The sequence below is a fragment of the Otolemur garnettii genome, unplaced genomic scaffold, assembly GCF_000181295.1.
Source record: "Otolemur garnettii isolate 467f Iridium unplaced genomic scaffold, OtoGar3 scaffold00153, whole genome shotgun sequence".
NCBI lineage: Eukaryota > Metazoa > Chordata > Mammalia > Primates > Galagidae > Otolemur > Otolemur garnettii.
Genome location: NW_003852548.1, coordinates 3,878,296 through 3,889,614, shown reverse-complemented (window position 1 = coordinate 3,889,614; position 11,319 = coordinate 3,878,296). Strand labels below are relative to the sequence as shown.

The 11,319-nt window shown below is 41.6% G+C and overlaps 1 protein-coding gene across 1 annotated transcript in view; it reads left to right on the top strand.

The window, feature by feature from the left end:
* The window catches only part of DGKK (diacylglycerol kinase kappa), a 123,514-nt gene extending 117,711 nt beyond the window's left edge, over positions 1 to 5,803 (top strand). Inside the window, exons 26-28 of the mRNA XM_003799668.2 lie at positions 2,276 to 2,386; positions 4,673 to 4,800; positions 5,728 to 5,803. Coding sequence (XP_003799716.1) covers positions 2,276 to 2,386; positions 4,673 to 4,800; positions 5,728 to 5,803 — 315 coding nt within the window. The remainder of the gene's footprint in view (positions 1 to 2,275; positions 2,387 to 4,672; positions 4,801 to 5,727) is intronic.
* The last annotated feature ends 5,516 nt before the right edge of the window (positions 5,804 to 11,319 follow it).

Sequence of the window (11,319 nt, the reverse complement as noted above, 5' to 3'; positions counted from 1 at the left end):
CCCTGTCCACTATAACCTCAAAAACTAATTACATCTAATGACACTATTTCCAAATAGTGGAAACTAAGGTCCTGGGGATTAGAACTTCAACATGCATCTTTTAGGGAAGACATAATTCAACCCATAATACTAGCCACATGAAGTAACATCACCTCTCTGGGTCTTAGTTTCCATAAATAAGAAAAGAATTACTCCCTACCTTTCCTTATTTTGTGAGGATTAAACAAACTATAAAGTGCCTATCAGTGCCTAGCATATAGTAGCAGGTTGCTAGACAGTATTTTTCATTCATGTTAGGGAGAACAGACTGAGGCTCCATTTTTGACCCACAAGACTAGTTGCATGTTTCCAGAATGCTAAGCCCCTAGGCACATTTGGTGAGTGTGTTCTGGTGAGGTGACTAATCATGCGGCTGGCTGCTGAAGCCTAGAGGCAGGTGCTTTGCTTGTCTCTCATCTAATTAAGGCTTATTTGAAGAGGGGTTTCTGAGTTGATATTGCAAGAAGTGCATCCATTTCCTCTTTTCATTTGCACATTTAATTGGCATACTGCACAGGAGGCAGAGTAGCTAAGGCAATCAGGCCAGGCTATCCCAGCATCTGAGCCCCAAGCTAAAGTCTTTCAGCCTTAGACAACAGCAACAGAAGTAGCTTCTATATATAGGGAGAGTTCAACGGCCTTCTAACAGAAAGTATGAGAGTTTAGTCTCTTGTTGCCACTCAGGCTTTCTTGAGGCTGTGGCCTGAAAATTGGTTCGTGCCAGCCAACAACCCAGCTTAAGCACATACCACACTTGAGAAAGCTCCCACCCCATAGGACCTGGTGAGGACCCCACAACATATATACACATCCAAATGAATCCAGGAGGCAGACAGCAGCAAAGAATAACCAGGCATCTCTAGAAAGAGTGTTATAGAGGTGGGATGGAAACAATGCTTGTTCCATTCAGTTGTTATTCTTCCCCTTGAAGGAGAGCAGTAAGAAGCTCCACGTTAGCAAAGGGATGTAGATTTATAAAGTAAATTCCACACAGTAACACTCACTCCCCTTTCTTGGCATACCTATGCCCTGTGCATCTGGGCCACTGTTGGTTGTCCTAGGTCATTAGGTGCAAAGCAAAAGAGATTATTTGTTGGTACTGACTTGTTTCTCCCTCAATATCCTGTCCTGATTGACCATGACCTTATGCCCCACCCGCTCGCATTCACCTGCCACCCATTTGTGACAGCTGGCGCACAGCTCAACCTATGGCTGGAGCAGTAAGTGGCCTATGCACAGCAAGAAGCCATGTAAGTGTCAGATTAAAAATAGAGTGTGTGCCAGGAGGAGAGGTGAGGCCAGGTTATGTGGCCTCAGTGTGCATCTATTCTCTTAGTTTACAATTTACTAGAATATGAACTATCTCATTTGTGTTGTTGGCCTAGATTTTGGTTCTTCTGAATTAGAGATGGTCCCAAAAGTCTCCCATGGACTATACAGAGTTCATCCTATGGGTGGTAGGGGTAACTAGGGAACACTTAAGCTTTGTTTCCTGAACCTGTAACTCAAGCCATCTAGAACTCATTGCTTAATTATTAAGAGTAAGTAGCAAGGGACTAAAGCACAGCCTGGAGAGGCAGACCCTCTTTTCCAGGATGGGAAAAGATATGCTGGTCTCACTCTAACTTTTCCCTTGCTTCAAAAAACAGCCTTTAAATTACAGTGACTTCCCACATGTCCTTTCTGGACAGTGCTATATAGATGGCAGGCCAAAGAGTTAAGCAGATCTGGGTTCTGTCTAGCCATGTGATCTTGAGCACTAAACTTCTTTGAATCTGTTTCCTCACCTATGGAATGAGAACATAGCCTTGTAAGGTATTATAAAGTTAGTTGGAAGACTGAATGAAATTATGTATGCACAGTGCCTGGCATATAGTATGTGCTCAAAACTTGGTAGTTATTATTTAGGAATACACTGGGGTGTCTTCAGGGACTTGATGTCAAGAGTATGACCCTTGTACTGGACCCTAAGTGATAGCAGTGGAACTCAATGTTAATTAACACTAGTCAGAAGGCCTCTGTGCTTGCCGAAGCCCAAACCCCAAAAGATACCCACCATCTGGTTGTTTTCTAATCCCCCTACTGAGAAAGAAAAGAGCTGGCTATAGGCCAAAGGAAATATACGTCGACATCCTGTGGTCTCTTGGCCACTAGTAGGGACTGGGAATAGGGGAGAGGGCAAGAATCTACAAAGGTGCTAGGCATTGACACTCACTCTTTTCCCTGTCTGTACCAGCTAAGAAATGTGAAGGATGAGGCCACAATACAAACCACCCTGGATGCCATCAATAAGGAGTTTGAAAAGCTATCTGAGATCTACTGGCTGTGTCCGATCCTTGTTCCAGAGGTGAGTGAGCTGGGGATTGAAAAATAAAGGGGAAGAGAGAGTCTTTCTTAGTGCTTAACCTTCCAGTGTCAGCCAGGACACAGTGACTGATATAGAATAGGGGGTCCAGTGGTAGCTTTCAGCTGCAGCTTAATAGAGCTTCCTTCCCCTATCTCCTCATCATAGATTTATAAAACAAGGCAGAAAATTCATTGAAAAATTAGGTTACAATAGGAAAATAACTAGAAAGAAGACCCACATTATAGCAAGAGATGATCAAGAAGGAATAAGCAAGATAGTTTTATTTCTGTGTTGTTCTCCTACCTGCAAATTCCCCCTCCCTGCTCAGTACCTGCTGCCTGAACTGAACAACATCTGGTCATACCAATATGTTCACTCCAGTTGTTTATACCCAACATCTGTTCTAAATGGTTGGTGCCCAGGCTATACTTGTGGTTATTACCTCTACCCTCCTGTTTCCTATCTCTTCCCCTCTGGGAGATTAGTAAGCTCTCTCAGAGCCTCCCCCTACCAGCTTAAAAGAAAATCAAGCCTGGCAGTGGTGGCTACAATATAGCTGTAGGAATGCTGTCATTTTTGAACGATTCTGTTTTCCCAAGATTGAAAAATAATTCTATTTCATAAGTCAAATGACCCAAAGATGTCCACCTATCACTAGGCAAATTACTCCCTTTATGGTCTGACAGGGTTTTTTCCTTGAAAATTCCTCATCACAGAATCACTCATTTCAACCTGTTGGAATCTATGGTCCCCCTACTCATCATATACCTTTTTTTCTGCTTTCACACACTAGTTATATGCAGGTGAGCAAGCCATACAGGAATTTTTAGACCAGTACAACAATCAGACTACCCTTTTAGAGAAAAAGCTGCATACAAATTCAGGTCTTAAAGGATCTGAAAACTTTCTAATGTCCTTTGCTGATGTCCCAAGCACTTCCAAAGGCCCTTTGTGGCCTGCTGCTTTTGATTAGCAGCCCTCTGGGGAAGGAAAATATACTGTTAGGTAGAAAAGGAAGCAAACTCTTGCAGCTCCCTCTTTCATTATTGCCCAGTTCAGCTCTCACAGAGTTCCTGAGCTAGGCAAATGGGCTGGATATTCACAGAAATGAGACAAACACAGTCCATACACTGAGGTCCCAATTGATATGTGAATATGCCTGGCTTGGGCCATAGTCTCTTTTCTGGGCTCCAATATCTCCATAGAGATGAAGAGGTGAGGCTCTAAAGAAGGTCATACTGGACTGAAAGAAACCCAAGAAGATGCTGCTCATTTACTTGCTACCAAACTTGCCCACATTAAAGCCACAGAAGATTCAGACCCACTTTGGTGGGGAAAAGCAGAATAAGAGTTAATTACTCACTGGGCTTTCCAAGGCTTTGGCTGAGGGGAAAGTCCTGGGCTCTTCCTTGAGGCTGTTTCTTACTGGCACCTCTGAAGGCCAGAGCGCATAGCTCCAGTAGAATCAGAGAACAGGAGGAAGAGGATGACAGGTTTATACTCTTCTCTTAATGAGGCAATTAGATGTATAAATAATCCTGAAAAGAAGATAATCACAAACCTTCTTGAAATGTGTTTGGCTGGATTTTCTGGTAACAAAGTTAACCTCAAAATTATGTTTTACTGAGACCAGTAGTAAAACAAGCACACTTTCTGGCAGGAGTAAGAAACTGGGAGACTGAGCTAGAATTACAGAGCCTGCCTGATCTGCACAGCAGAGAACACACATCTCACATTTATAATTAGGAGCTACGTTTAGAGAAACTGCATTTCAGACAGGGAAGGTGGCCTGGAAGGCAGAATCTTCCATATAAGAAGGTACTAGGTCAAGGATGTGAGTACTAGGTCACCAAACTGCATGTCTAAAGGAAGGGGTGTTTTTTTCTAATTCATGAAGAGCCATATGAGCTAGCAGCAACCCTAGCAATTTCAACTTTCTAATCCCTAGCGACATGACATCAGGTGAGACATTTAACCTCTCTGAGCTTCTGCTTCCTCATTTCTAATATAGGTATGATAATAGCCACCTTGCAAGGTTGTCTTGAGACATATATGAAATGAACATTAATGCTAGCAAGGCACCTAGCACTGAGTAGGCTCTTGATAAAGATCAATTGCCTTCTTAAGGTATATGACCAGCGTGTAGGGGTGTTTTCATACCTGGATAGAGAGCAGATCTGCCTGCTTTCTGCAGCCACATTGGTTCAAACGTTGGCAGACTTCTAGAATTATTTATGAATGTTAGGCAACTAACATTCTGACTTTGTTCTTGCTGTGGTTTCCCAGGAAAAATCTTCAGATGCTGACAGTAGAAGCCTCAGGTTGAAAATTAAGTTCCCCAAATTGGGAAAGAAGAAGGTAGAAGAGGAAGACAAGCCTAAAACAGGCCAAGTAGTCCAGGGTTTTATAGGTAAGTCTTCCTAACAGGTGTAGGGGTCATGAAGACTTCCCCAGGGGCCTGGCTAGTACCCAGGGACTTAAAGCCCTCATGAGAAATATTCACAAGCATGACGGTGACGGAGGGGGATGCCAGCTAAGGAACCAGCCTTAGCTAATGCCAAGCTTGAAAGTGATATGGGCAATGATAGGGGGAGAACCTGTGTGGTCTCCGTGATATAAACAGCTAAAAGGAAAAATGTAAGCAGGCAGTGATTTTTTTCTGCTTGACCCATTCCCAAGTGTCAGGAATAGGTTCCAGGACGTATCTAAACCCTTTATCCCTATCTGTTTTAGTAAGTCCCTGGAAATGCAAATTTTCTGTTTCAGTGTTTGAATTTTAGTTCTGTCCCTTCCTGCCTCAGAATTGGTCCTAAGTATTATGTCAGTGAGATTCAATAAAAGGTTCTTTTAGAGTTGTCAGTTGTGTCAATTTTGATGTCCATGGTCTCGACTAAATTTTGGGCTTAGACAGTCTGGAAGCTTGAGAGACATACCAATAGTGATCATGGGGAAAAAGGGACAGAGGGTAGCAGTTTTTGAGGAACTAAGAATTTGCATAAATGTCAGGAGAAAAATCTCTTAGATCAAGTTGTATTTCTCAGATATTGTCCAAATGGTTTGATAGTCCCTAAGAATTCTGGCAATTGGGAGACTATGGTGTTTTGAGAGTGTTTCTGAAGACTCAAATGGAGTAGATAACTGTTCCACAGGTTATCAGGTTCTGAGAATTCATCCTATTTGTCTTTGGCTCACGTGGTGTCAGCTGGTTTTCTCTGATGATTCAGAATAAGCTAGTCTGTATCCTTATAGACTTTTTGCTCTCTTTGGGGTTCATATACTTCGGCATCTGGCAATGTGCTAAACTCATTATTTCTCTACTTGTTTTTTTTCCCTGAAGGGAGTTTGTGGCATCGCAAAAATCGTGAAGATGAAGCAAAAGATGATGATCTTCCAACATCATCAAGATCTCAATTGTAGCCCTTGAAAGCTTAGAAGGAGAATTTACATTTATAATTCTACTAAAAAACTCTCAAAACCTCAATACAGGCTAGACTAAATGATTTCAGAACAAACATGAGCACCACCAAGAAAGACCCTCCAATTCTTTATACCAATACATTTTTTCCTGGACTCAACTAGGTCTTCTTAGAGGTTTACATTTTCTCATTGGCCAAAGATTCTTGTTCCGAGTTGTCTTGTTCAGTTCTCCTTCTCCTTGTGCATCTTGAGCAACTATAGTATTTACTGGGATAAGCTCTGTATGAATAGCCTGGGATCTACGAAGTATTCAAGGGGGGTCACTACTTAAGGAAGTTTGGAAATGGTTTTCTCTGGAAGAGAAAGTATTGATTCTAAGGAATGAAAGACTCTCAGGGAGATGAAGAGAAGGGGCAGACAGCCAGGCTTGGTTGTGGTGTTCCCCAATCCCTGCCAATTGCAACTTGCAACTTCAGATTTCTTCTAGTTGGTTTACTAAAATAAGAAGTAGATCCTGGGGGCTTGTCCACTAGCCTATTAAAATGACAATGTGAAATCTTTTCTTGTAAATGTGCTAACCACTCTCTGCAGACCTTTTGTTTTTCCATGTGTGCATTTATGTCTTTGTACATGTCTAGGTGGTGCTCTGGTGGCTGAATGGGACCATTGGTTGGAACTCACCCCTCATGGCAACCATACAGGCTCCCCTCCTACTGCCTTGATCCTAGCCTGCATGCCTCCATGGAGTGTTTGCCTGCATTATTGCTGGATTTTTAACTGTTTTGCTGCTGTGCTGCAGTATAGATTATGTATAGAAACAAAGATGTGTGTGTATATTTGTATATACACACACAAATATATATATATATTTTTTAAGAACTGAAAATACAACTCGACCTCTAAGTGACCCTATAATTTATTGAGCTAACCCAGGAATCCCTTCCCACCCCCATTACCTTATACACACATACACCTCTACCAACTGCCCTAGTTCTTGGTGGAGCTTCTAATATTTTGGTGCATTTTCAGTGTCTTAAGAGGTGGCTGGGATCTACTAATAGCCCAGCTGATTCTGATGCCCCCTTAAAATTCTGAGCCAGGCCATGAAAAGGGGAACAAAAACACCAATGCCCTAGAGAAGGGGGCTAAGCTGGCATGCTGCCTTTTTGCTCTATTTGTCCAAGACTCTATATCAGCAGCTGCCCTGACCTATGCTATTCCCTTTCCCCAATAAAAAGACTATATGGAGAGGCGGCACCTATGGCTAAAAGGAGTAGGGCGCTGGCCCCATATACTGGAGGTGGTGGGTTTAAACCCAACCCCAGCCAAAAACTAAAAAAAAAAAAAAAGACTATATGGAACAACCAGGCCTTGAGCTCTGTGACTTAGATGCCTGAAGTAGCAGCTACCTGACAATCAAATCATAGCCTAGGCCCTTCCCCCACATGCTCCATCTTGGCCTGCACCTTCCAGACAGGTTGCTTGGTCATTCCCCAAATCACCTTTAAGTCTCTCATCTTGCCCCTTTTCCTCGAGTACAAAGGGGTATTCAGAGTGACCAAAAAAATATGGGCCTGGAGAAATAGAAGATGAAAGTCTCTGCTTCCCCATGGTTCTTCCAAATTTCACATGAAAATAAACTAGGCCTAAACTGCTCCAAATCATAAGTCACATTTTTTTAATGCCTACTCCCAGTCTGGTAAATTTAATCAAACCCTGCTGTCCAGAGAGATTCTCTCTGGTTCATCCAGTCTACCTTCAAAATTCATACCTTTGGGTAAGTGTCCCTTCCCGCTTGTCAATAGAAAACTGGCCTCTCCCCACTACTCAGACAAATTTAGCGTGCTCAGTTACCTGACTCAGTCCAATGGCTGGTTCATCGAGGTGCACAATCCAAACTTCAAGCACTGGTTCTCAACTCTGAAACTCCACCAGCCCAATCCACTTAAACCAGCCACCTGTGTTCCACCTCTACAGGGGTGAGGAGAAAAATACTAATAAGGGGAAAGTCCCCAGATGTCTGATTGCTGTGCCAAACACACAAGTCCTAGTTCTACAACTAGAAAAGAAAGTCAATGGAAAAATCTGACAGAATGGATTTAAAACTTATTTATGCATTCAAATGTCTTAACTTATTGTATGTATTTGAGTGGGGAGTGTCATGTTGCTGTATCTTTGACTTTTTCTGCATTACCCTTTCTTCCAAGGAGGAAGCATTAGATCAAATCAGCAAAGTCACCATTGCCAACTGACTTGGCTCCTCCATGGTTGTATGCATTAATGTCTGCACACTCAACAGAGTTGGGACCAAGTTGCATTTTCCTCAGAAGAGACTTTTATACAAGGGAAAATTTCTAAATGAGCAAATTTAAAGAAATAGAAGGAAGTCTTGGAAAAGGGTAGCTTTACCTTGGCTATGTCTTGTAATTATTTTTACCACTATTGATAGTAAACTGTAATAGGACCCCATCTCTTGTACTTACTTTGCTGCAGTGCTATAGGTCTTTGTATACTGTAATGCTGCTGTTGCTCTGTTGTACCATATGGACCCCTTCCACTCACCTTGTCCTACAAACCTGAGTCAGGATGATATTGAATGAAACTGCTAGGTTTGGGGGCTAGAGTCAGCTCATGGAGCAAAGTTGATATACAGAGGCAAGGCCCAGGTACAGATGTGCCTTGCTAAATTGCTCAGTTACCTCCTAAATTGCTATGTTACCAATAGCTTCCCCCAAAGGAAGATTACTTGCGAAGCAACTGTTCTTGCATGTGCTCATTTGGAAACAAAGCAAGAAGTGATCCCTCCTCTCAAGGGAGTTGCCTTAGCCCCTGGAAGCATAATCTCCATTTAGGACTTCAATGTTAACTACTTTCAGTACTGAAATTGCTTGGGTGGTAGGACCAGACACCAAATAGCCATCTCAGTTATGTTCAAGTGCCATTAAGGGCCAAAGCTCTGGGGTTTGGTTGCATCTTTGGTAGCAGTTTCTGAGGAATCAATTGAATGAGCAATTCCTGGCCATAACAGTGGGAAAGGAAAAAGCCAATAGATTTCAAATGCCACCAAATTGCTTCTGATGTTGATACAAAAGCAGTTCAATAGTTATCCATCCCCTCTCCACAAAGGCCTTGTGCATGCAGTGTCCAATGGGGCAGGAGAAGAGTAAAAACGAGATTTCAACTTAATAAAGGTTGGTCAAAAGAAACCACTGGCGTCAACAACATCTTCCCTCAGAACATAAGTAGGATACTTTTACTTTCACAAGAGGCAGAAACTAATACCAAAGCAACCAAACCCATTAGCACCATGCTATCCTATAAGAGACCTTGACTGGGTATATGATTTGTGGAATTGCATTTGTCTATCTGTCTGCCAATCTGTAATCCACTGTTGTTTTCTGTTCTGTAATTTTTGTTTCCTCAGAGGCCCCTGCAAATAAGCAGCAGGACCAGGGGCTGGTTGGGGAAGGAACCTGGGATAGTCATGGAGTAACAGGAAATGCAGGAAGAAAAGGTCCACAGAGTGTGCCTATTCCTCTTCCCCCTAAAATGGAACACCAGTCCTCAAAATTAACAATGTATTGCTTCTTAAAATATTTTAATAAATGGATAAACATAATCAATACCATTGTCTCATCATTTACCTCAGCATGGGAGCAGATTAATGGTGACCAAGATGGAGGAGGTGAGCTTGGGTAGTCCTCCAAGCTTTAAACAAGCACATGCAGATTGGGATGGCAGAGGAGGGAAGACAGCAGCACAAGCCAAGAACCTCCAGCAGGGTTGATCATAAGACTAAAAGGGCTACCACAAAGTGTTCTAAATCCTAGCTGCAAGTCAGGATGATCCTGTGGGGAAATGCCTGACACTGTAATTGTTCTCGATGCCAACTCTCTGTAGGATATAGATCTCAAGGAAATGACTTAGCTACTGGGGAGATGAAGTGGGATAAAGGAGTACAGTCCAAATTGCTAAATAAATGCACAAAGCACCTTGAGAATCTTTTGACAATACAATCTGTTCTCCCAATACATATATCACACATTCTATCCATCAGAAGAGTATGAGATGGAAAGAGATATCTGTTTAGATGCAAAATTGCTTAGGCTGGGCATCAAAAATGTTAATTTCTGCCATATTAACAGTGATCCCAGGAGAGCCAGCTCTCATTCATTATTTAATAGGCAGGCAACTCAGACCATACTAAACCAGGATCCTAAAACATGCTACACTAGGGAACTCAGGTCTTCTAAATCCTTGACTTTCTAATACAAGTGTCTTATTTAGAGCTAAAATATGTGTGACCTTCAGGACCACATTTCAGTCTACTCTCATAAAAACTACATTCCTAGGGGAAAAAAGTATCCAATGTACTCAATACTACTATGAAATCAATATATAATCACCTACATATTCATATGAATGGTAAAATATAACTATAGTCCAGAAAGTAAAAGGGAAGAGGATAGACAGGGGAGGGAAGGCAAGCGGGGAAGCTGGGAGGAGGGAGATATTTGCAGGGACCTCACCTAATGTACATGATGCAGTGGTACATTTCAAAACTACAAAAACAAGAGTATAATTGTAATGGATGTGTTACTTAGTTCAATGTAAGCATTTCACATTGTATATCAAATCAGTATACTGAACTCCATAAATGCATCAGTGTACATGTTTATGATTTAATAAAAACAAAAAACTACATTCTTAGGCTTTATGAGGGGAAATAGCTCTGTTATTGAGGAGGCACCATTAGGGTGGGCCCTGTAAGCTACGTGAATTAATTTGAACTCCATCCCATAGGCTAGTGAAGCACCATCTTTTTTTTAGAATTGAAATTTTTAACTCTGTTTAAGTATCATACAAAAAAATTGCCCTTTTTTTTTTTGGTGTAGAGTTCAGTGAATTTTAACACACATAGAGATTCACATAACCACCACAATCAGGATACAGAACAGTTTCCACTGCCCCATGCATCTCCTTCATACTATTTCTTTATAGTCATGCCTCAGCTACCTCTAACCACTGATCTATTTTCATCATTATAGATTTGTCCTTTCAAAAATGACATATAATATGTAACCTTTGAGATAGGTGTAATTAATGTCAGTGTAATTAATGTCTTTCATGTTCTTTCACACTATCTTATAGTCAATAGTGTTCTATCATGTGGATCCACCAGTTTTTTTATCCATACACCCACGGAAGGACCTCTGAGGTGGCTTCCAATTTCTTTGATCCATAGATTATTTATAATTATGTTATTTCTAAGTATTTGGAGATTTTACTATAATTTATTATTGATTACTAATTTAATTCCATTGTGGTCAAAGAACACACACTGTGTGATTTCTGTTTTTTTTCCATTGGTTAAGACATATTTTATGACTTAGGATATAGTCTATCTTGGCATATGTCCCATGTGCACTTAAGACTTTGCTTTTGTGGCTCGGCGCCTGTGGTTCAAGTGGCTAAGGCGCCAGCCACATACACCTAAGGTGGCAGGTTCGAATCCC